General features: G+C 48.6%; 1 protein-coding gene across 2 annotated transcripts in view; it reads right to left on the bottom strand.

Annotated features, from left to right (window-relative positions):
* Window positions 1-26829, bottom strand: part of GPM6A (glycoprotein M6A) — a 242107-nt gene that overhangs the window by 169537 nt on the left and 45741 nt on the right. Inside the window, exon 1 of one of the 2 annotated variants that reach the window (XM_038755159.1) lies at window positions 14449-15317. The exons of the other annotated variant lie outside the window; for it this stretch is intronic. Within the exon in view, the coding sequence (XP_038611087.1) occupies window positions 14449-14590 (142 nt within the window). The 5' untranslated portion in view covers window positions 14591-15317. Of the gene's footprint in view, window positions 1-14448; window positions 15318-26829 lie in introns of those variants that run through there. 2 annotated transcript variants of the gene reach the window in all.

Here is a 26829-nt window from a genome sequence, read left to right on the forward strand (position 1 = left end):
AGGTACAAATCAGCAACAAATAGAGACAATTCCGGCCTCATGGTCACACAAAATAAGCACCTGACTCCATAATCAATCACTCAGTCAAAGGTATTTATCGAGTGTTACTGTGTCCAGAGCACTGTACTAAGCACTTGAGAGCACACCATACCAGAGCTAGTAGAAATATCTTGTCCACAAGGAGGTTACAGTTTACAGGGAAAAGAGAGGATTATTATTATTATCATTGTTATTTTGATCAGGCATCCCAATTTAAACGGGACCATCCCAAGATTTTGGCATCAGCCCTTCTCAGGTTCTTACAGCTACGTTTACTAATTCATTCATTCAGTCGTATTTATTGAGCGCTTACTGTGTGCAGAGCACTGGACTAAGCGCTTGGGAAGTACAAATTGGCAACATATAGAGACAGTCCCTACCCAACAGTGGGCTCACAGTCTAAAAAAGACAATTATAATAAATTACTGTACTTCTTAAGTGCTATGTGTTAAGCACTGTTCTAAGCGCTGGGGTAGAGAAGCAGCCTGGCTCAGTGGAAAGAACATGGGGTTTGGAGTCTGAGGTCATGGGTTCAAATCCTGACTCCGCCACTTGTCAGCTGTGTGACTTTGGGCAAGTCACTTCACTTCTCTGGGCCTCAGTTACCTCATCTGTAAAATGGGAATTAAGACTGTGAGCCCCCCAGTCCGTGGGACAATCTGATCACTTTTTAACCTCCCCAGTGCTTAATAAATGCCATCATTATTATTATTATATAAATTAATCAGGTTGGACACAGTCCCTGCCCCACATGGGGCTCACATTCTTAATCCCCATTTTTCAGATGAGGGAACTGAGGCCCAGAGAAGTTAAGTGACTTCCCCAAGGTCACACAGCAGACATGTGGCAAAGCCAGGATTAGAACCCATGTCCTTCTGACTCATCATCATCATCATCATCAATCGTAGTTATTGAGCGCTTACTGTGTGCAGAGCACTGTACTAAGCGCTTGGGAAGTACAAGTTGGCAGGCCTGTGCTCTACCCACTAAGCCATGCTGCTTCCGTAAATGACAATAGTCAGTGGAAATGCACATTCAGTTCAGCTGACGGGAAGGGTCATGGGGGAAGAGGGGGATGCTTAATAATAATAAAATGATAATAATAAAAATAAGCTGGTGGAATTAGTAAAGCACTAACTGTCAAGCATTTAAGCGCTGGAGGCTATACAGTTGATTACCAAATTTGATTTGTATGACAATTTGATTTAGCCAATTAGACTAATTAAGAGTTCATCTGTTCTGTAGTCATTACAATGAAAGATGTATTGAATGATATGGTCTTGAAGCAAGATTACTGAAAAACTTAATAGTAGCCGGGACCTGTTTTGGGGATCTGAGAATGATTGTCACTTAGATTCTAAAATACTGGTACTAAACAATAATTTACAGGATATACAGGGTTATACAGGGTAATCAGGTCAGACACAATCCTTGTCCCCTATGGGGCTCACAGTCTAAGAAGGAAGGAGAAAAGAAACCGAATCCCCCTTTCACAGATGAGGAAACTGAGGCGTAGAAAAGCAAAGTGACTTGCCCAAAGTCACCCAGCAGGAAGTGGGGAAGGCAGAATTAGAACCCAAGTCCTCTATCCCCCGATCCGTGCTCTGTGAGGGAAGAAGCGGTGTGCCTTGGTGACTACAGCACGGGCCAGGGAGTGAGAAGGACCTGGGTTCTAAACCCAGCTTTGCCCCATGTCTGCTCTGTGACCTTGGGCAAGTCATTTGGGCAAACAGCGTGGCTCAGTGGCAGGAGCATGGGCTTTGGAGTCGGAGGTCATGGGTTCAAATCCCCGCTCCAACAATCGTCAGCTGGGTGACTTTGGGCTAGTCACTTCACTTCTCTGGGCCTCAGTCACCTCAACTGTCAAATGGGGATGAAGACTGTGAGCCCCCCATGGGACAACCTGATCACCTTGTAACCTCCCCAGTGCTTAGAACAGTGCATTGCACATAGTAAGTGCTTAATAAATGCCATCGTTATTATTATTATTATTCTCTGGGACTCAGTTTCCTCTTTATTCATTCAATCATATTTCTTGAGCGCTTACTGTGTGCAGAGCACTGGACTAAGCGCTTGGGAAGTACAAGTACATCAGAAAATGGGGATTAAGACTGTGAGCCCCATGTGGGACAGGGGCTGTGTCCAACCTGATTAACTGGTATTTACCCCAGTGCTTAGAACAGTGCTCGGCACAGAGTAAGAGCTTAACAAATACCATAATAATTAAGAAGGAGTTGAGGGGGAGAAGAAGAGGGTGGGGGGACAGAAGGGTGGCTTAACAAATACCAGAATAATTAAGAAGGAGTTGAGGGGGAAAAGAAGAGGGTGGGGGGACAGGAGGGTGAGGGGCTGGGCAAGCTGCACTTCCCCTAGTCGATTCCAAAGATCTGCTTTTCAGTTTGAAAATCAGTCAGTCAGTCAGTCAATGACATTTACTGAGCGCTTACTGTGTACAAGCACCGGGAAGAGTGCAATACAACAATAAATAACAATAAACCCAAGCTACAGGTGAAGCACTGATTTCAAGCATTCTACCTACTGAAATAGAAACAAAATATTCCGATCAGACAGTATCCCTGAGCTCAGAAGTAGGGAGAGCATTAGCCCATTTTTCAGGAGGAAGAAACTGAGGCTCAGGGACTTACTGGATGAAGCACGGGCCTCGGAGTTAGAGGACCAGAGTTCTAATCCCTGTTCCACCACCTCCCTGCTGATGACCTTGGGCAAGTCACGTAACTGGGCCTGTTTCCTCAACTTCAAAATGAGGATGAAATTCCTGTTCTCCCTCCTACATAGCCTGTGAGCCCCATATGGGACAGGGACTCTCTTACCCCAGCGCTTAGAACAGTGCTTGGCACAGAGTAAATGCTTAATAGATACCATAAAAAGGGGCTCTGCACACGGTAAGTGCTCAATAAATATGACTGAATGAATGATAAGTGATTTGCCCAAAAGGCTTTAAGCCTAATAATGATAATTGTGGTGCTACTTTGTTAAGCACTGTACTAAGCGCTGGGATTCATATAAGGTAAGTACATTTATCCATTCATATTTATTGAGCGCTTACTGTGCTTATGAGAAGCAGCGTGGCTCAGTGGAAAGAGCCCGGGCTTTGGAGTCAGAGGTCATGGGTTCAAATCCCAGCTCTTCCACTTGTCAGCTGTGTGACTTTGGGCAAGTCACTTAACTTCTCTGGGCCTCAGTTATCCCATCTGTAAAATGAGGATGAAGACTGTGAGCCCCCCGTGGGACAACCTGATCACCTTGTAACCTCCCCAGCGCTAGGATAGTGCTTTGCACATAGTAAGCGCTTAAGAAATACCATTATTATTATTATTATTTGGAGTCAGAGGTCATGGGTTCAAATCCTGCCTCTGCCACTTGTCAGCTGTGTGACTTTGGGCAAGTCACTTCACTTCTCTGGGCCTCAGTTACCCCATCTGTAAAATGAGGATGAAGACTGTGAGCCCCCTGTGGGACAACCTGATCACCTTGTAACCTCCCCAGAGCTTAGAACAGTGCTTTGCACATAGTAAGTGCTTAATAAATGCCATTATTATCATTATTATTACTATTATTATTATTATTATTATTATTATTATTATTACTAAGCGCTTGGGAAGTACAAATCGGCAACATATAGAGACGGTCCCAGCGCAACAACAGGCTCACAGTCTAGAAGGGAGATACAGTCCCCATCCCAAAGAATCTTAATCATTCCCATTTTGCAGACGAGGTACCTGAGGCACAGAGAAGCTAAGTGACTTGCCTAAGGTCACACAGCGGTATTAGAACGCAGGTCCTTCTGATTCCCAGGCCCGGGCTCTACCCACTAGACATAGTGGCCACTTTGCTGTGTGACCTCGGGTAGGTCACTTCACTTCTCTGGGCCTCAGTTCCCTCATCTGGAAAATGGGGACTGAGACTGTGAGCCCCACGTGGGGCCAGGGACTGTGTCCAACCCGATTTGCTTGGATCCACCCCAGTGCTTAGTATACAGTGCCTGGCACAAAGTAGGTGCTTAACAAATACCAGAATTATTATTATCATTATTACTTATATCTCACCACCATCAGCGTCTATTCCTTGGGGGCTGCATCACGGAAACTTCCCTTGAGCCTCACTGTTTATAGCTGCAGCGGGAGGAATATCGGCACCTCCTTTCCAGCGCATTAAAGCTCGCTGTTTCCTAACTCCTGCCCACAGAGGGGAAAGGTCCACTATGGCAGCCTCCCACCGACCGCAGGGGTGAAGAGCCAGCTTCCTCCCCGCTAACAGGAAAATGGATCCGCAACCCGCCAAGAACATGGGAGGAAGAACAGCACGAAACACACCCTGCTCTGATGGTCAGGCTTGCGGACGGGCAGAAGCGGTGAACGAGCACAAACCTAAAATGATCAAACTCCGACCGCAGAAGAGAGAGTAAATAAAGTTCCAATCCAAACAAAACAGAGGCATAACAGAAAGAGCCAAACCCCAGGGGAATCCTTATTACGCGACAAAGGGCCGGTTTGGGAAAACAAACTTCCATGGACTTAATTACGGTGAACATCCTGACTGGAAAAATACGCACGAGGCCAGTTCTCTAGGGACAGGAAACAGAGCTGGACGAATTGGAAATTCTGGGGCCTTTCTGGACTGGCAGAAACGGAGCCACTCCTGGTTGTTAAAGGCTTCGAGACTTCCAATCCCTCGGGGCATCCGAGGGGTCGGGGGACTCCACCGGCCCCGGGGTGTCCCCGAGATTCAGGCTCCGCTGATACAGTGAAGGAGGGGCTGTGACCGTCAAATCAGACAGACCCCAAAATGTTACACGGCTCCTTTCTGGGAGCCAGGGGCCCACGTTCCGGCTTGCCTTTGTGATTAATAATAATAATAATAATAATAATGGCATTTATTAAGCACTTACTATGTGCAAAGCACTGTTCTAAGCACTGGGGAGGTTACAAGGTGATTAGGTTGTCCCACGGGGGGCAGATGAGGTAACTGAGGCCCAGAGAAGTTAAGTGACTTGCCCAAAGTCACGCAGCTGACAATTGGCGGAGCTGGGGTTTGATCCCATGACCTCTGACTCCAAAGCCCGTGCTCTTTCCACTGAGCCACGCTGCTTCTTAGACATCCGATGCCACCAAAACTTCCTGAGTGCACCTCTTCTCCTGCCAGATGCCTAGGAACAGTGTGCTCTAGTGGCCTGAGAGTTAGAAGACCTGGGTTCTAATCCTGGCTCCTTCTCGCACCCCAATGCCGCTTTCACACTCTGCCTCCTCCCCCTTCCCTTTAATTCCCCTCCTTTGAAGCCCATATCATTCACCTCTACGACCCCCTCCAGATTCTTCTAGCTGTTATCTACCACCCCCCCGGCCCCACCTCCAATTTTTTTTAACAATTTTGACCCCTTCCTCACCTTCCTTCTCTCCTTTTCCATGCCCACTCTGATCCTCGGAGACTTCAACATCCACATGGATGTCCCCGGTGACTCCTCTGCCGCCCGCCTTCTATCTCTCCTTGACGCTGCCAACCTCCTGTTCCACCCCACCTCACCCACTCACCAATTTGGTCACACGCTCAACCTCACCATCTCCCTATCGCTGCACTATCTCCACCCTCACCAACTCTGAAATCCCTCTCTCTGATCGTAACCTTCTCACCTGCCTCCTCACTCACACTCCTCCCCCCGTAAATCTGTATTACTACCCCACAGAGACCTCCGTTCTCTCGACCCCGTCCATCTCTCTCAGCGCATCACACCACACCTCACCTCCCTATCCTTTCTACCCGCTCTTGATGCCCAGATGACTGCTCTCAACTCCACCCTCTCTACTCAACTCAACTCAACTCACTTGATCTCCTTTCCCTTCGTCTCTCTCACACCACTAACTCATAGCCTTGGATCACTCCCACTCTCCACCTCCTTCGCTCTTATACCCGAGCTGCTGAACGCTGTTGGCAAAAGTCTAAACACCAAGCTAACCTTATTCACTTAAAATCTGTTCTTTCCTGCCTTAACTCTGCCCTCTCCTCTGCCAGGAAAAACTATTTTTCTTCCCTTATTAACACCCATGCCCATCACCCCCGTCAGCTGTTTCAGACATTTAACTCCCCCCTCAGGCCCCTTGTTCCTCCCCCTCCTAAGGCCCTCTGTTCCTCTCCCTCCTCCATCCCTCACCCCCAACGATCTGGCCTCCCACTTTGTTAGTAAAATTAACACCATCAGGTCTGAGCTCCCCAAAGTCACCCCTCCCCCTTCTCCATCTCCTCAACTCTCAACCCTCTCTGTTACTCTCCCATCCTTCCCAGCAGTATCTTCAGATGAGATCTCCTCCCTCCTCTCAAGTGATACTCCAGCCACCTGTGCTTCAGACCCCATTCCCTCTCATCTTATGAAAACTCTCGCCACTTCCCTCCTCCCCTTCTTAACTTCCATCTTCAACCACTCACTCTCCACTGGTTCCTTCCCCTCTGCCTTCAAACATGCCCACGTCTCCCCCAATCCTAAAAAAAACCCTCTCTTGACCCCACTGCCTCTTCTAGTTATCAGCCTATCTCCCTCCTACCCTTTCTTTCCAAACTCCTAGAACGAGTCATCTACACTCGCTGCCTCAAATTCCTCAACTCCAATTCTCTCCTCAACCCCCTCCAATCTGGCTTCTGTCCCCTCTACTCCACCAAAACTTCCCTCTCAAAGGTCACCAATGACCTCCTGCTTGCCAAATCCAACGGCTCCTTCTCTAACCTAATCCTCCTCAACCTCAGCTGCCTTCGACACTGTGGACCACCCACCCCCTTCTCCTCAACACGCTACCCAACCTTGGCTTCACAGACTCCGTCCTCTCCTGGTTCTCCTCTTATCTCTCCGGCCGTTCATTCTCAGTCTCCTTTGCGGACTCCTCCTCCCCCTCCCATCCCCTTACTGTAGGGGTTCCTCAAGCGTCAGTTCTTGGTCCCCTTCTGTTCTCTATCTTACTCATTCCCTTGGTGACTTCATTCGCTCCCATGGCTTCAACTATCATCTCTACGCCGATGACACCCAAATCTACACCCAAAACTCAACATGTCCAAGACTGAGCTCCTCCCACACCCTGTCCTCTCCCTGATTTTCCCGTCACTGTAGACAGCACTACCATCCTTCCCGTCTCACAAGCCCGCAACCTTGATGTCATCCTTGACCCTGCTCTCTCGTTCACCCCTCACATCCAATCCATCACCAAAACCCGCCGGTCTCACCTCCACAACATCGCCAAGATCTGCCCATTCCCTTCCATCCAAACCGCTACCTTGCTGGTTCAATCTCTCATCCTATCCCGACTGGATTACTGCATCAGCCTCTTCTCTGATCTCCCACCCTCCTGTCTCTCCCCGCTTCAGTCTATACTTCACTCCGCTGTCCAAATTATCTTTGTACAGAAACGCTCTGGGCATGTCACTCCCCTCCTCAAAAATCAACAGTGGTTGCCCGTCAACCTACGAATCAAGCAAAAACTCTTCACTCTCGGCTTCAAGGCTGTCCATCCCCTCGCCTCCTCCTACCTCACCTCCCTTCTCTCTTTCTCCAGCCCAGCTCACACCCTCCGCTCCTCTGCCACTAAATTCCTCACCGTACCTCGTTCTCTCCTGTCCCGCCATCGACCCCCGGCCCACGTCCTCCCCCGGGCCTGGAATGACCTCCCTCCGCACATCCACAAAGCTAGCTCTCTTCCTCCCTTCAGAGCCCTACTGAGAACTCACCTCCTCCTGGAGACCTTCCCAGACTGAGCCCCCTTCTTTTCCTTTCCTCCTCCTTCTCCCCTCCCCATCTCTCCCCCTCCCTCCCTCTGCCCTACCTCCTTCCCCTCCCCCAAGCACTTGTATATATTTGTACATATTTACTACTCTATTTTATTAATGTTGTGTATATAGCTATAATTCTATTTATTCTGACAGTATCGACAGCTGTCTACTTGTTTTGTTTTGTTGTCTGTCTCCCCCTTCTAGACTGTGAGCCCATTGTTGGGCAGGGACCGTCTCTGTTACCGACTTTTACTTCCCAAGCACTTAGTACAGTGGTCTGCACACAATCAATAAATATGATTGAATGAATGAATGGTTCTGCCATGAGCCTGTTGTGTGCCCTGGGGCAAGTCATTTTAACATCTCTGTGTCTCTTGTTTCCTCATCTGTAAAATGGGCATGAAATACCCGATCTTCCTCATTCATTCATTCATATTTATTGAGCAGTTACTGTGTGCAGAGCACTGTACTAAGCACTTGGGAAGTACAAGTTGGCATCATATAGAGACGGTCCCTACCCAACAGTGGACTACGTGGTGCCCCATAAGCTCAATGTGGGGAAGGAATGAGTCTGTTATTGTCTTGGACTCTCCCAAGCCCTAAGTACAGTGCTCTGCACACAGAAAGTGCTCAATAAATGCAATTGAATTAATGAATGACAGGAACTGTGTCTGACCTGATGACTTTGTACCTATGCCAGCGCTTAGCTCAATTATTATTACTCCTAACTCTTGGGCTTCGATGTTCTTTTTTTTTTTAATGTTTTTTGTTAAGCACTTACTACGTACCAGGTGCCGTTCTAAGCATTGGGGTGGATACAAGGTAATCAGGTTGGACACAGTTCCTGTCCGACATGGGGCTCACAGTCTTAATCCCTAATTTACAGATGAGGGAACTGAGGCTTAGAGAAGTGAAGTGACTTGCCCAAGGTCACGCAGCAGACAGGTGGCAGAGCCAGAACTAGAACCCCAGTCCTTCTGACTCCCTTGCTCTATCCATTAGGCTAACCTGCCCCTTAATTCCCCCCCGTGCTCTCCTCCTAGTGCAGCCCAGCTGGTATCTTTGCCTTCTAAGGAAGCCTCTTGACTGTTCCCCATCATGTCTCCACCTCCAATCCATTACTGAGCACTTGCTCTGTGCAGAGCACTGTGCTAGGTGCTTGGCGGTACAACAGAGACCATGAGCCTGCTGTTGGGTAAGGACCGTCTCTATATGTCGCCAATTTGTACTTCCCAAGCGCTTAGTACAGTGCTCTGCCCACAGTAAGCGCTCAATAAGTACGATTGAATGAATGACTGAATGAACAGAGGTAGCAAACACAATATAATAATAATGATGGCATTTATTAAGCGCTTACTATGTGCAAAGGACTGTTCTAAGCGCTGGGGAGGTTACAAGGTGATCAGGTTGTCCCACGGGGGGCTCACAGTCTTCATCTCCATTTTACACATGAGGTAACTGAGGCATAGAGAAGTGAAGTGACTTGCCCAAAGTCACCCAGCTGACAGTTGGCGGAGCCGGAATTTGAACCCATGACCTCTGACTCCAAAGCCTGTGCTCTTTCCCTGAGCCATGCTGCTTCTCACAATCACTGTGCTCAAGCAGCATCATCATCATCATCATCATCATCATCATCATCATCATCATTATCATCATCAATCGTATTTATTGAGCGCTTACTGTGTGCAGAGCACTGTACTAAGCGCTTGGGAAGTACAAGTTGGCAACATATAGAGACAGTCCCTACCCAACAGTGGGCTCACAGTCTAAAAGGGGGAGAGCATCTTACAATCCATCAGGGGAGAAAGACACAAAAAGATTACTTCAACTGTGCCCCAAAATAATAATAATAATAATAATAATAATAATAATAATCATGGTATTTGTTAAGCGCTGACTATGTGCCAAGCACTGTTCTAAGCACTGGGGTATGCACAAGGTAACCAGGTTGTCCCACGTGGGGCTCACAATCTTAATCTTAACCTCACAATTGAGAAGCAGCATGGCTCAGTGGAAAGAGCCCGGGCTTTGGAGTCAGAGGTTGTGGGTTCAAATCCCAGCTCCGCCACTCGTCAGCCGTGTGACTTTGGGCAAGTCACTTCACGTCTCCGGGCCTCAGTAACCTCATCTGTAAAATGAGGATTAAGACTGTGAGCCCCTGTGGGACAACCTGATCACCTTGTAACCTCCCCGGCCCTTAGAACAGTGCTTTGCACATAGTAAGGGCTTAACAAATGCCATCATTACTATTATTATTAATCCCCATTATATAGATGAGGTCACTGAGTCACAGAGAAGTAAAGTGGCTTGCCCGAGGTCACCCACCTGACAAGTGGCAGAGTCGGGATTAGAACCCGTGACCTTTAACAAAAGGCTAGCAAAACTCGTGTGGGCAGGGAATGTGTCTGCTTGTCACACTGTATTCTCCCAGGAGCTTAGCAGAGATGCTGCACAGAGAAGCAGCATGGCTCAGTGGAAAGAGCCCCGGCTTTGGAGTCAGAGGTCATGGGTTCGAATCCCGGCTCCGCTACCTGTCTGCTGTGTGACCTTGGGCAAGTCACTTAACTTCTCTGAGCCTCAGTGACCTCATCGGTAAAATGGGGATTAAGACTGCGAGCCCCACGTGGGACAACTTGATCACCTTGTATCCACCCCCAGCGCTCAGAACATAGTAAGCGCTTAACAAATGTCATTATTATTAGTAGTACAGCGCTCTGCATACAGTAAGCGCTCAATCAAAACAACCGAATGAACGTCCTCTGCCCCGCGAGCGATCAATAAACGGCGCTGAGGATGATGGTGGAAAGCAGCCGCAGATTCCGGTGCACAGCATTTGCTACCTCGGAGGGTTGGTTCGGTCGAACGTCGATCAAAGGACTGACCTCAGGGCTTCCTAATCAATCAATCGTATTTATTGGGCGCTTGCGGTGTGCACACCGCAAGCGCCCAATAAATACGATTGATTGATTGATTGTCTCACTAGGTGGTCAGTCTCCCAAGTGCCCGGCGGGTACCATTTCCCTATAAGCATCGATCCTGGCAATCCGCCTTGGGCATCATCATCATCATCATCAATCGTATTTATTGAGCGCTTACTATGTGCAGAGCACTGTACTAAGCGCTTGGGAAGTACAAATTGGCAACATAGAGAGACAGTCCCTACCCAACAGTGGGCTCACAGTCTAAAAGCTGTGGGCATCGCCACTTAAACCCCAAGACAATGCCGGTGAACCACAAACCACGGAGATTGTAGCTGCGGCGGCTGAATGAGTGAGTATCCAATTCCTTGGCTACTTTCCCGCCAACGGATCTGGGCTTCCGTCGGCGGGAATCCCGGAGGAAAGGGATCCGGGGTCAAATGAGGCCGGCGTGGAGTGTCCAGGCCTCAGAGCCAGAGCAGACAGTCAGATTATTTCCTCCTCTCCCAACCCTGAGTTTCCCTCCATTTCACAGTGCTCTGCACATAGTAAGCGCTCAATAAATACGACTGATTGATTCCCTCCGTTTCACAGGCGATGGAGAAATCAATCAAAGGCGTTATTCAGCTCAATCAATGCTTTCTCTTTCAGTCAGTCGATTGTAATTGTTGAGTGCTCACTGTGTGCAGAGCACTGTCCTAAGCGCTTGAAAGTACTGGACTAAGCGCTGGGGGGGGGGAGGGGGGTGAAGGCAGAGAGCCCGGGTTTTGGAGTCAGAGGTCTTGGGTTCAAATCCCAGTTCCGCCAATTGGCAGCTGTGTGACTTTGGGAAAGTCACTTCACTTCTCTCAGTTCCCTCATCTGGAAAATGGGGATGAAGACTGTGAGCCCCCAGTGGGACAACCTGATCACCTTGCAACCTTCCCAGCGGTTCAAACAGTGCTTTGCATATAGTAAGCGCTTATTAAATGCCATCATTATTATTATTATCATTATTCTCTGGGCCTCAGTTCCCTCATCTGGAAAATGGGGATGAAGACCGTGAGCCCCCCGTGGGACAACCTGATCACCTTGTATCCCCCCAGCGCTTAGAACGGGTTTTGGCACATAGTGAGCGCTTAAACAGATACCCTCATCATTACTATTATTACTATTCTCTGGGCCTCAGTTCCCTCATCTGGAAAATGGGGATGAAGACTGTGAGCCCCCCGTGGGACAACCTGATCACCTTGTAACCTCCCCAGCGCTTAGAACAGTGCTTTGCACATAGTAAGCGCTTAACAAATACCATTATTATCATCATTATTATTATTATTACAAAAGAGCAGCAGACACATTCCCTGCCACCCAACGAGCTGGCGGCCCTTGGGAGACAACTTCCTTTCTTCGTCTTTTGCTTCCAAATCTTTCCTTCGTCATTTCTCCTCCCTCTGTCTCCTCACGGCCCCTTTCATCTCCCCACCTTCAACACCCCAACCCTTCTCCCCCGAACCTCCAGACAAGGTCGTTCAGCTTCTCCCTGCTGCAGCTTCCCACCCGCCTGGCCTGGAGAAGCAGCGTGGCTCCGTGGAAAGAGCCTGGGCTTTAGAGTCAGAGGTCGTGGGTTCAAATCCCGACCAGCTGTGTGACCTTGGGCAAGTCACTTAACTTCTCCTGGCCTCAGTTCCCTCATCTGTCAAATGGGGATTAAGACTGTGAGCCCCCCGTGGGACAACCTGATCACGTTGTAACCTCCCCAGCACTTAGAACAGTGCTTTACACATAGTAAGCGCTTAATAAATGTCATTATGATGATTATTATTCTCGGATGGCCAGCCTTCCTGAGGCATTGTGACGGGGAGGAAGGCTTCCTCCCATCCTGCTGATATTTCCACATCCCCCTCCGCCCCAGCAGGCCTGGGAATGGTCTGGAATCTCAGGCTGCTGGAAAGGACTTCCATAATGGCATTTATTAAGCGCTTACTATGTGCAAAGCACTGTTCTAAGCACTGGGGAGTTTACAAGGTGATCAGGTTGTCCCACGTGGGGCTCACAGGCTTAATCCCCATTTGACAGATGAGGTAACTGAGGCCCAGAGAAGTGAAGTGACTTGCCCAAAGTCCCACAGCCGACAAGTGGTGGAGCCGGGATTTGAACCCATGACCTCTAACTCCAAAGCCCGGGCTCTTTCCACCGAGCCACGCTGCTTCTATCCCGCTGCTTCCATCCCATCCGTCTGCCAAATCCCAACCCCAGTTAATGCAGCCCAGATGAATTCCCCAGCTCAGCCACCTTGAAGACCTTGCGCCTCAAAATCCCTCAGAGCCAATACACTCCGTGTGGGGGTGGTGAATAGTAACAATAAAACTAATAATGGCATTTATTAAGTGCTTACTAAGTGACAAGTATTGGGGTAGGGCTCAACGTCATCCGTCTGGTCCCGGCTTCTGTGCCACGCAGAGTTCTAGCCCGAGGAGGAGGGAGAACGGGTATTTCCTCTCCATTTTACGGATGAGGAGCCCGGGAAGGATCGGGAAGCCGAGAGGAGCTGCAAGCGGGGACACCTCCTCGCCTCAGCGACCGTAATGTTCTTCCTTAATCACTGTCAATAAGCGCTTAGTACAGTGCTCTGCACATAGTAAGCGCTCAATAAATACTATTGATGATGATGATGATGATGAAGTAGCTTGGCCTACTGGAAACAGCACGGCATGAGGAACCAGGAACCCGGCTCTCCGACCTTAGCCAAGTAGCTTAACTTCTCAGTGCCTCAGTTGTCTCATCTGTACTCCGGGGGTTCAATCCCCGTTCTCCCTCGCACTCAGACTGTGAGCCCCACGTGGGACGGGGACCGCGTCCGGCCCGCTTATCTCGCATCTTCCCCGGAGCTCAGTATGTCGCTCGGCACACATCAGCTGCTTAGGCCCAGAGAAGCAGCGTGGCTCAGTGGAAAGAGCCCGGGCTTTGGAGTCAGAGGTCGTGGGTTCAAATCCCGGCTCCGCCGCTTGTCGGCTGTGTGACTTTGGGCAAGTCACTTCACTTCTCTGGGCCTCCGTTCCCTCATCTGGAAAATGGGGATGAAGACTGTGAGCCCCCCGCGTGGGACCACCTGATCACCTTGCATCTGAACAGTGCTTTTTACCTGCATATACGTTCGTACATATTTATCACTCTTTATTTATTTTATTTGTACATACTCATTCTATTTATTTTATTCCTACATTTTGTTGTCTGTCTCCCCCTTCTAGACTGTGAGCCCGCTGTTGGGTAGGGACCGTCTCTATATGTTGCCAACTTGGACTTCCCAAGCGCTTAGTACAGTGCTCCGCACGCAGTAAGGGCTCAACAGATACGATTGAGTGAATGCTTAACAAATGCCCCCGACGGTGTCGTTATTCAAGCGACCACGATTCTCCCTTAGCGCTGCCAGCCGGCTCTCTGAGTCATTCCCGGTGCCATCGCCTCCCCCCCTTCCCTTTCCCATCCATCCCTCCGCCCCGCCCGCCCCATCCTTCCAAAGGATTCTGGGAATCTGCCCCTCGCCCATCCCAGTCTCTCTGCCGAGATCTCTGCCGTGGGCCTCTTGGCAGATTCGGGGCACACCCCGTGGGCCAGGAGTACTCTTGACGACAGGAAAGGCCCGCCTCCCCCTTCTCCGGGCAGCCGCCCCCGTCCCCAGCTCTGCAGGAGAGCCTTCCTCCACGTCGCCAGGCCCTAAGGGTCGCAAGGCCGGGCCAGAACTCACCCCTTTCCCGGCCAGCTCTCGAGGGGGGCGAGTCCGGGCTCTTGACGGGCTCTGCTTCTGGCGCGGAACCACCGCTCTGCTGCTCTTCCTGTTCCTTCTCCATGCTGGTCGCCAACTCCTCCATCACTTTGCTCCACTCCATATCCTCCCTCTCCTCCCCCTCAGTTACTTCATGCAGTTGCTGCAGGAGATCACTTCCCCCCTCCTCCCCTCTCCCTTTCTCTTTTGGATTCTCTCTCGCAGGTGACAGCCATCTTGGCTTCCCCCCACGAGTCCCTAAAACCTTCTGGCGAAAAAGGCGGAAGGAGCGGGGATGAGCCCCATTGGACGCCGGGGAAAGTGTGCCCAGAGAGGTGAGGCAACTCGCCGAAGGTCACACAGCTCAAGTGAGAGACACAGGGCCCGCGTCCCGGCCCAGGGCTCCTTCCCCCTTCCAAGCGTTGGCTCTGAGGTGTCCTTACAGAGAAACTAGTTATTATCCCCGATCACTCCGGGTGGTGGTTTCCATCTGCGATCCCGGCGACGATTCTCGGGAAAATGAAGGGGTTAACAGAGAAAGAAGGCGATGATTTGTGTGTCAAATAAGAGGCGCAAAGAAAGTGGATGCAAATGATGCAGTAAATTAACATGTAGACAGATGGTGGAACCTTCCCGTGAAAATCAAAATTCTAAAATTTCCACTCCTCTGAAACCAAAAGGCAATCGGCACCCTGTTCGCTAACGAGCCGCTCTCATTAGGGCTGGATCCATTTTTCCCTTCTTTTCCTTTGTGGCTTTGGAACACGATTTGGATCGACCTTCCTACACGTGGTGGGGGTCGGGGGGAAGGGGACGGAAAGGGAAAATCCGGTCTTTCTTCCCGGGAGGGACGTCTACGCCTCAGACTCTGGGGCTCAAGAAGGGAATCTTTGAAGAGGGAAAGGGAAGCAGGAGGCTGTTTTTGCCGTGAGCAGAGAGCCAGCCAGTCAGGCTGGGAAAAGCTCCGTTTTGGGATCGAGGAGGCTGTGGATAAACTCTTTGTCAGCCCTCCCCTCCCGCCTTGGAGAAAAATCAACTCTCCAGGCTCGCTGGGAGGGAGGCGGGTGGCAGACTCGGGGGTGACATCACTTTCCAGAAGATTCCCATTCCCTTTGGTAATCGGGAGTCTGCCCTACAGAGCCAGCAAACCGAAAAGGGGGCAGCCTGCTGCGAGAAGAGATGAAAAGTCCCAAATGACAAGATACCGTTTGCTAAGTGCTTACTGTGTTCCGGGCGCTGTACTAAGCACTGGGGTGGAAACAAACAAATCGGGTTGGACACAGTCCAAGTCCCTCGTGGGCCTCACGGTCCCCAGCCTCGTTTTCCAGATGAGGTAACGGAGGCCCAGAGAAGTGAAGCGACTTGCCCAAGGTCACCCAGTAGACGAGTGGCAGAGCTGGGATCAGAAGCCATGACCTTCTGATTCCCAGGCCTCCTGCTTCCAGGTACTAAGGAGCACTTAGGACAGTGCTCAGTACTCAATAAGTTCCCAACAAAGACCACTTATTAACAGGGGGGCCCATCCTATTAATCCCGAGACGGAGCACGGTTTAGTGGAAACAGCGGGGACTTGGGAATCAGTGGGCAAGGATTCGAATCCCAGCGCCGCCGCTAGTCAGCTATTTATTCATTCAATCGCATTTATTGAGCGATTACTGTGTGCAGAGCACTGGACTAAGCGCTTGGGAAGTACAAGTTGGCAACATAGAGAGACGGTCCCTACCCAACAGTGGGCTCACAGTCTAGAAGGTGGGCTCACAGTCTAGAAGCTATATGCCATTGGGCAAATCACTTCACTTCTCTGTACCTCAGTTACCTCATCTGTAAAACGGGGATGAAGACCGTGAGCTCCACGTGGGGGACAACCTGATTACCTTGTATCTACCCCAGGGCTTAAAGCAGTGCTTGGCACCTAGTCACTGCTTAACAAATACTATCATCATTATTATTATTATTTTATTATCTTCCAGACTGTAAATCCATCATGAGCAGGGACCGTGTCTACCAACTCTGTTGTATTCTTCCAAGCGCTTAGTACAGTGTTCCGCATACAGTAAGCACTCAGAAAATGCTAATGATTGATTAATCACTGCCCTCTCATAAGGAATGGTGGGGAGGGGCGGCTGAGGGTGACCAGCACCCAGGCGGATTTAAAAGGATTTACTAGCCAGCTCCTTTATCAGTCAGGATTACCTCTCCCTGATTGCCTGGAGAAACAAGTGAGGAAAGAAGTCTTTTAGTAGCAGTTTCGCTTGAATTAGAAATTAATCAACTGTGAGAAACCCAAAGTCTGATGGATTCCCTTGGCTTTGTCCCAGTGGACATGGAGCCACCATTAGCTCGGCCTTCGGAAAAGGGTGGGATGTCTCTCTCCGCCGATGTCTCTTCCTCTATCCTCAGGATTAATCTCTTTAACGTGGATTATTGTCTCATCTGAAACCAGTGGTAAGACATCATGCAGTCTCTTCCTTCCTCTGTTCTACATGCTGAGAAGCAGCGTGGCCTAATGGGTAACAACACGGGCCCGGGACCTGGGTTCTAATTCCGGCTCTGCCACCTGTTTGCTGTGTGACCTTGGGCAACTCACTTCACTTCTCTGGGCCTCGGTTACCTCATCTGTAAAAGGGGATTAAGACTGTGAACCCGTGTGGGACAGGGACTGTGTCCAAGTCGATTTCATTCATTCATTCATTCAATCGTATTTATTGAGCGCTTACTGTGTGCAGAGCACTGTACTAAGCGCTTGGGAAGTCCAAGTTGGCAACGTATAGAGACGGTCCCTACCCAACAGTGGGCTCACAGTCTAGAAGGGGGAGACAGAGAACAAAACATATTAACAAAATAAAATAAATAGAATAAACATGTACAAATAAAATAGAGTAATAAACACATACAAACATATATACATATATACAGGTGCTGTGGGGAGGGGAAGGAGGTAAGACGGAGGGATGGAAAGGGGGAGGAGGGGGAGAGGAAGGAGGTGGCTCAGTCTGGGAAGGCCTCCTGGAGGAGGTGAGCTCTCAATAGGGCCTTGAAGGGAGGAAGAGAGCTAGCTTGGTGGATGTGGGGAGGGATTTGCTTGTATCCACCCCAGAGCTTAGAACAGTGTTTGACACATAGTAAGCACTTAACAAAAATCACAATTTTTATTACTCTTCTTCAGAGGATTTCTGACTCCCTGCTGAAGAGAGACATCGTGAGCAGAAGAGTCAGGCAATCCGGTTGGAGTTTCGAGATTCCCCCCCTTTCCCATTTAGCCACCCGGAGTTGTCTGGAAAAAATGACACTATTCCACCGTTCCTTCCCTTAGGCAGTGAGCTTCCTCTGGGCCAGGGACTGTGTCTCATCTGATCACAGTAAATCGACCCCCACACCTCAATCAATCAACGGTACCTTTTTTACAATGGTATCTGTTAAGCTCTTACTGTGCGTCAGGCACTGTACTAATCACCAGGGTAGATACAAGCTAATCAGTTTGGACACAGTCCCTGTCTCACATAGAGCTCACAGTCTTAATCCCCACTTTACGGATGAGGTAACTGAGGCTCAGAGAAGTGAAGTGACTGAAGTGACTCCAGCAAACTAGCGATGGATCCGGGATTCGAACCCATGACCTCTGACTCCCAGGACCCACTAGGCGATGCTGCTTGTCTATTGAGCACTTCTCTTACTGAGCACTTACTATGTGCACAGCACTATACTAAGCACTTGGGAGAGTAATAATAATAATAATGATGGTATTTGTTATGCACTTGCTACGTGCAAAGCACTATTCTAAGCGCTGGGGTGGATACAAGATGATCAGGTTGTCCCACATGGGGCTCACAGTCTTAATCGCCGTTTTACAGATGAGGGAATCAATCAATCAATCAATCGTATTTATTGAGCGCTTACTATGTGCAGAGCACTGTACTAAGCGCTTGGGAAGTACAAATTGGCATCACATAGAGACAGTCCCTACCCAACAGTGGGCTCACAGTCTAACCGAGGCACAGAGAAGTTGAGTGACTTGCCCAAAGTCACACAGCTGACAATTCGCAGAGCCGGGATTAGAACCCATGACTCCAAAGCCCATGCTCTTTCCACTGAGCCACGCTTAAGTGACCTCAGTGAAACTTTGCAAGCGGCTGAAGGAGACTTGATAGAGACAGGAGGTCAAAAGTGGGCAAAAAGCCATTCAGAAGTACCTACCCAGCTACAAGATGCTTTGGAAAGAAAAGAAGGCGTCCGTCCCACCTAAATGGGTCTAATTTTTCGGCAGTTGAAAACCCCCCATTGCAGTCAGGGGCTTCTACTTCTGCAGCCACAATCACGTTACCATCTGTCCACTTAATAATAATAATAATGATGGTGTTTGTTGGGCGCTTGCTACGCTTGCTATGTGCAGGGCACTGTTGTAGGCGCTGGGGAGGTTGCAGGGTGGTCGGGTTGTCCCACGGGGGGCTCACAGTTTTAGTCCCCATTTTGCAGATGAGGGAACTGGGGCCCAGAGAGGTGGAGTGACTTGCCCAGGGTCACACAGCTGACAGTTGGCGGAGTTGGGATTTGGTCCCACGACCTCTGACTCCAAAGCCCGGGCTCTTTCCACTGAGCCACGATGATTGTTTTGTTTTGTTGTCTGTCTGCCCCTTCTAGACTGTAATCCCCTTGTTGGGTAGGGACTGTCTCTTTGTGCTGCCAATTTGCATTTCCCAAGCGCTTAGTACAGTGCTCTGCACACAGTAAGTGCTCAATAAATGCGATTGAATGAATGAAGTGACTTGCCCAGAGTCACACAGCTGACAATTGGTGGAGCCGGAATTTGAACCCATGACCTCTGACGCCCAAGCCCGGGCTCTTTCCACTGAGCCACGCTGCTTCTCTACAATACAACAGAGTAAGCAGATACGTTCCCTGCCCATATCGAGCTTACAGCCTGGAGGTAATCAAACAGTGGTATTCATTCAATCATATTTATTGAACGCTTACTGTGAGCACAGCACTGTACTAAGTGCTTGGGGGAATATAAGACTACAGAGTAGGTATAAATGATCGCTGTTCACAATCAGGCCCTGGGCCTATTAAAGTCTAGTTCGATCCTCTATAGCGAGGGAGCCCCCTCCTTCGTCTCCCCCTCCTCCCCCTCCCCATCCCCCCGTCTTGCCTCCTTCCCTTCCCCACAGCACCTGTATATATGGATATATGTTTGTACGTATTTATTACTCTATTTATTTTACTTGTACATATTCTATTTATTTTATTTTGTCAATATGTTTTCTTTTGTTCTCTGTCTCCCCCTTTTAGACTGTGAGCCCACTGCTGGGTAGGGACCGTCTCTACGTGTTGCCAACTTGTACTTCCCAAGCGCTCAGTGCAGTGCTCTGCACACAGTAAGTGCTCAATAAATACGATTGAATGAATGAATGAGGGAGCGAATGTTTCACTCTGAGACCAGCGTCCATCATTTTGACAAATGCTTGGCAATGGTGAGGGAGAAAGATTTGAAAAACATAATGTTCTTACACACCCCCTCTTTCCTAATAGGAGGTTTTCAACCTCAAGCGGCCGGGCAAGAATTGGTCAAATATTTGCCGAAATGGTTTCTGCTAGGAAGCATTTACAAAATGCAGGCTTTGGCTCCAAAAGACGGAGAATGTTTGAATTTCCTTCTTTTTTTTAAAGGGTATTCACAGTCTTAATCCCCATTTTACAGACGCGGTAACTGAGGCACCCCCTCTCAGGGTTGCATCTAGAGAGTTTCCAGGACTCGACCAGTCTCGACTATGGGAGGGAGGGTCAAGCAGAGGCCTCCCCATTCCATTCCTAGCTTGGGCAGTGGTTAGCGAGTGGAAGACGATCTATTACAAGTCCAAATTCACCCGTGCTGGACATCAGTACCACGGGAGAGAGTCGAGGGTGGAGACTCAATTTGATGGCGCGGAGGAAGGCAATGGAATACCTATCTATTCTATTTTATTTTGTTAGTATGTTTGGTTTTGTTCTCTGTCTCCTCCTTCTAGACTGTGAGCCCACTGTTGGGTAGGGACCGGCTCTATATGTTGCCAGCTTGTACTTCCCAAGCGCTTAGTACAGTGCTCTGCACACAGTAAGCGCTCAATAAATACGACTGATTGATTGATTGATTGATTGATTGGTCAGCTACTTCCCGATTCTGACCGAGAAAACTCTATGGACACAATTATTTCGCTACTTTCCTGAAGACCCTGTCCGTCCTAACAGTGGCCACTTTAGTAGTTCTTTCTCCTTCTCCAAGCTTGAAATTCAATCAACCATTCTATCTATATGCAGAACACTGTACTAAGTGCTTGGGAGAGTACATAGGAAGCGCTTAACAAATACCAGAATTATAATAATAATAATACTCTAATATATACTACGATTAGTACAGGAGAAGCAGTGTGGCTCAGTGGAAAGAGCCCGGGCTTTGGAGTCAGAGGTCAGGGGTTCAAATCCTGGCTCTGCCAACTGTCAGCTGTGTGACTTTGGGCAAGTCATTTCACTTCTCTGGGCCTCAGTTCCCTCATCTGGAAAATGGGGATTAAGACTGTGAGCCCAACGTGGGACAACCTGATTGCCTTGTGACCTCCCCAGGAGCTTAGAACAGTGCTTTGCACATAGTAAGCGCTTAACAAATACAATTATTATTATCATTATTATTATTATTATTATTATTATTATTATCCACTATCAGAATGATTGCAGGTAGAAAGTGGGACATTCTGGGCGAGTACATAGGAAGCGCTTAACAAATACCAGAATAATAATAATAATAATACTCTAATATATACTACGACTAGTACACAAGAAGCAGCGTGGCTCAGTGTAAAGAGCCCAGGCTTTGGAGTCAGAGGTCATGGGTTCAATTCCTGCCTCCGCCAACTGTCAGCTGTGTGACTTTGGGCAAGTCACTTCACTTCTCTATGCCTCAGTTCCCTCATCTGGAAAATGGGGATTAAGACTGTGAGCCCCACGTGGGACAACCTGATCGCCTTGTGACCTCCCCAGGAGCTTAGAACAGTGCTTTGCACATAGTAAACACTTAATACCATTATTATTATTATTATTATTATTATTATTATTATTATTATTATTATCCATTACCAGAATGATTGCAGGTGGAAAGTGGGACATTCTGGGCGAGATGTGTCCATGCAGTTGCTGTGGGTCGGAGACAACCCAACGGCATAGGACAAGACAAGATTTAAGAGCTTACTATATGTGCCAGGCCCTATATTAAGGGCTGGGATAGATCCAAGCTCATCAGGTTGGACTCAGTCCCTGTCCCACATGGGGCTCACAGTCTTAATCCTCATTTTACAGATGAGGTAACTCAGGCCCGGAGAACTGAAGCGACTTGCCCAATGTCACACAGCAGACAAGTGGCAGTGTCTGGATTAGAACCCAGGTCTAGAGCCATGCTCTATTCACTAGGCCATGCTGCTTCTCACAAGCAGCATGGCTTTGTTTTGTTTTCTACCCTTGAAGCGTTTAGTACAGTGCAAGGCCATCAACACCTGTATATATGTACATATGTTTGTACATATTTATTACTCTATTTATTTATCTTACTTGTACATATCTATTCTATTTATTTTATTTTGTTAGTATGTTTGGTTTTGTTCTCTGTCTCCCCCTTCTAGACTGTGAGCCCGCTGTTGGGTAGGGACTGTCTCTATGTGTTGCTGACTTGTACTTCCCAAGCGCTTAGTGCAATGCTCTGTACACAGTAAGTGCTCAATAAATACGATTGATTGATTGATCAACAGACATTTATTTTATACACCATCACTACAGAATAATAACCCCTGAACTCTACAGATCTCACCGGCACAGGAATCTTAAATTTGGATGGAGGGTCTGAAGTTGGGTAGGGACCGTCTCTATATGTTGCCAACTTGTACTTCCCAAGCGCTTAGTACGGTGGTCTGCACACAGTAAGCGCTCAATAAATACGATTGAATGAATGAGTGAATGACTGAAGTAATTGACAACAATTTCATTCAGTCTTTCAACGGTATGTCCTGAGCACTTCTAGCTTGCAGAGCACTGTACTAAGCGCTTGGAGAGTCCAGGGCTGGAGTGGGGAAAGCAGGAAGGGGGAGTGAGAAGGTAAAAGGGTAAGGTCCCTGCCCTCAGAGATCTTATCCGAGTTGTTGACGACTGGGGGAAAAACGGTATTTTCTGTTCCTATATCACTGGAGGATGAAGAGGATTTCCATAGGGAATAATTCCCCTTAATTCCTTTCCCAATTAGAGAAGCAGCTGGCACAGATGTGTCTTTCTACGCTGTTTTCCCTCCAAAAATCATCCAAAAGCCAACAATTCAGAAGCATTTGGCAAGCAGCAAGAAGAACGCTTTGGCACCGCTCTCGGATAGCGAAGAATGCGGGATGGCCCCAGGAAAGGAAACGTTTTCAAGACTCACGAAGTCATCTTAGAACAGTGCTCTGCACATAGTAAGTGCTTAATAAATGCCATCATTATTATTATTATTCTGTATTTGCAGAGAAGCAGCATGGCTCAGGGGAAAGGGCACGGGCTTTGGAGTCAGAGGTCATGGGTTCGAATCCTGACTCCATCACAAGTCTCAGTTACAGATGAGCCTCAGTTACCTCATCTGTAAAAATGGGGATTAAGACTGTGAGCCCCCCGTGGGACAACTTGATCACATTGTATCCCCCCAGCGCTTAGAACAGTGCTTTGCACATAGTAAGCGCTTAACAAATGCCATCATTATTATTATTATCTTTCTTCTCGTACTGAGCGGCATCCCATTTAATTAGACCATTAATGGGGTCAGCTGGATGTAAAGGATGCTCGGGTGCAGACAACTCTATCCTGGCTGAGAGGGGGTGGAGGGGGTCGGAGCCAAATAGCAAAAAATGGGAGCTGCCCAAGTTCAGTGATCCCGGGGAGAACTGAACAAGTCTTCTGGAGGCTTAGCCTACAGGCTCTTGGTGGGCAGGGAATATAAATGAAATGAAATAATGGCATTTATTAAGCGCTTAGTATGTGCAAAGCACTGTTCTAAGCGCTGAGGAGGTGACAAGGTGATCAGGTTGTCCCACGGGGGGGCTCACAGTCTTCAACCCCATTTTACAGATGAGGGAACTGAGGCCCAGAGAAGTGCAGTGACTTGCCCGAAGTCACACAGCTGACAGTTGGCAGAGCCGGGATTTGAACCCACGACCTCTGACTCCAAAGCCCGGGCTCTTTTCAACTGAGCCACGCTGCTTCTCTATGTGTTCTAAAAGAATGTGTCTTTTATACTGGACTCTCCCCAGCGCTCAGTACAGTGCACTGCACACAGTAAATGCTCAATAAATACCACGGACTGACTGCCTTAGAAGACTTGGGGGGGAAGATTCTGTGAGTGTTTTGGGTTTCCTCCTCCTTGAGTTGGGCAGTTCCAATCAAATGCCGGAGAAGCAGCCTGGTCTAAAGGATAGAGTCTAGGCCCGAGGATCTGGGTTCTAATCCCACTTGCCTGCTGTGCGACCTTTGGGAAGTCGCTGAACTTCTCTGTGCCTCAGTTTCCTCGTCTGTAAAATGGGGATTAAAGAGCTGCTCCCTTCCCCTTAGATCGTGAGCCTTGTGTCGAACAGAAACGGGGCTTGATATGATTAGGGACCGTAAGCTTGTTGTGGGCAGGGAATGTATCTGTCACATTGGTATATTTTGCACTCTCCCAAGCGCATACTACAGTGCTCTGCATAGAGTAAGCACTCAGTAATAATAATAATAATGGCATTTATTAAGTGCTTACTATGTGCAAAGCACTGTTCTAAGCGCTGGGGAGATTACAAGCTGATCAGGTTGTCCCACGGGGGGCTCACAGTCTTAATCCCCATTTTACAGTTGAGGTAACTGAGGCACAGAGAAGTGAAGTGACTGGCCCAAAGTCACCCAGCTGACAAGTGGTGGAGCTGGGATTTGAACCCATGACCTCTGACTCCAAAGCCCGGGCTCTTTCCACTGAGCCACGCTGCTTCTCGTAAATCAGTAAATACAACTGACTGACTGACTGTTGAGCTGGACTCTGTACACAGTAAGTGCTCATTGAGCCCGCTGTTGGGTAGGGACCGCCTCTATATGTTGCCAGCTTGTACTTTCCATGCGCTTAGTACAGTGCTCTGCACACAGTAAGCGCTCAATAAATACGATTGATTGATTTTATTTTGTTAATATGTTTGGTTTTGTTCTCTGTCTCCCCCTTCTAGACTGTGAGCCCACTGTTGGGTAGGGACTGTCTCTATATGTTGCCAACTTGGACTTCCCAAGCGCTTAGTACAGTGCTCTGCACACAGTAAGCGCTCAATAAATACGATTGATTGATTGATTGATTGATTAGATACCATTGACAATGACGATCATATTGTGTCTCCCCTCAGCGTTTAGCATATAGTAAGTGATTAACAGATACCACAATTACTACTATTAGCTGATATTGCCCTTCAAAGGAATCCAGTTCTCCGAGACCAACGGGAGCCGGCAGCCAGTGGCCTAGTGGAAGGGGTACGGCCCAAGAGCCGGAGGACCCGGGTTCTAATCCAGCTTCTGCCAATTGCTTGCTGTGTGGCCTTGGGCTTTATTAAACTTCTCTGTGCCTCAGTTTCCTCACCTGTAAAATGGAGATTAAATCCTACTCCTTCCTACTTAGACTGTGAACCCCGTGTAGGAGAGGGACTATGTTCAACCTGATAAGACTTGTACCTACCCCAGCGCTTAGAACAGTGCTTAACACATAGGAAGCGCTTTGTAAATACCATAAAAAAAGAGCCGTGGACCCTTCTCCACCATCCGGAGAATTATTTATTTATTATTTACTATTTATTTATTTATTTATTTTATTTGTACATATCCATTCTATTTATTTTATTTTGTTAGTACGTTTGGTTTTGTTCTCCCCCTTTAGACTGTGAGCCCACTGTTGGGTAGGGACTGTCTCTATACGTTGCCAATTTGTACTTCCCAAGCGCTTAGTCCAGTGCTCTGCACATAGTAAGCGCTCAATAAATACGATTGATGATGATGATGATCCGGAGTGGCATCTGGAATGCCGGAAAGGAATTCAGCTAGCTAACCCCTTCCCTCAGGGAATCCCTTTCCTCAAGATGGAGAGAGAGCGAGAGAGAGGTAAACTCATCTTCTAGACCGTAAGCTCATCCTCTAGATTAAAAGGTCGTTGTCGGCAGGGAATATGTCTGTTTATTGTTGCAGTGTACAGTCTCAGGTGCTTAATACACTGCTCTGCACAGAGTAAACACTCAATAAATGTGATTGACAGAACGACAGAGAGACAGATCACTTTAGCGGCCGACATTTTTCTTGCCTCCTCTCCAGACAAAGAGCATCACGGGGCAGTCGCCGCTAAATTAGATGGACTTCTATCCTGGTGACTTGGAGGATGTCACCGGGATCCAACTGGTATCATTGCGTGTTTGTGTGCGAGGGAGCGAGAGACGAGGTCGGTGGCTGATTGCCAGCCCTTTGCTGCATGGCTAGATGGCCCCCCAAGGCCGACAGAACGGAGAGAAGTGGCGAATAGTAGTAATAATAATTGCCAGAGAAATGTCACATCAAGGCGACTCCATTTTCCAAAAGAAACCCCCGAGGGGAGGCAGCGAAATCACGAGGTATTTCAAGCGCGGGGCCCGGACGGGAGGCCGTCTGTCATATCCGCCGGCAGGGAAGCAACGTGGCCTGGTGGCTAGAGCACGGAGCCGGGAGTCCAGGGGTGTGGGTTCTAATCCCGGCTCTGCCACTTGTCCTCTGTGTGACGGTGGGCAAGTCACTCACTTCTCTGGGCCTCAGTTCCCTCATCTGTAAAATACGGATTTTTAGACCGTGAGCCCACCGTTGGCTAGGGACTGCCTCTATCTGTTGCCGACTTGTACTTCCCAAGCTCTGCACACAGTAAGCACTCAATAAATACGATTGATTGATTGACTGATTGATAGGGATGGAGATTGTGAGCCCCATGAGGGACGGGGACTATGTTTAATCTGATTAACTTGTATCGTGCTAAGCAGCGTGGCTCAATGGAAAGAGCCCGGGCTTTGGAGTCCGGAGGTCAGGGGTTCAAATCCCGCCCCGCCACTTGTCCGCTGTGTGACTTTGGGCGAGTCACTTCACTTCTCTGGGCCTCCGTGACCTCATCTGTAAAATGGGGACTAAGAATGTGAGCCCCTTGGGACAACCTGATCACCTGGTAACCTCCCCAGCACTTAGAACAGTGCTTTGCACATAGGAAGCGCTTAATAAATGCCATTATCATTTATTCATTTATTAACAGTGCTTTGCACACAGTAAGCATTTAATAAATCATCATCATCAATCGTATTTATTGAGCGCTTACTG

The sequence above is a fragment of the Tachyglossus aculeatus genome, chromosome 12, assembly GCF_015852505.1.
Source record: "Tachyglossus aculeatus isolate mTacAcu1 chromosome 12, mTacAcu1.pri, whole genome shotgun sequence".
Taxonomy (NCBI): domain Eukaryota; kingdom Metazoa; phylum Chordata; class Mammalia; order Monotremata; family Tachyglossidae; genus Tachyglossus; species Tachyglossus aculeatus.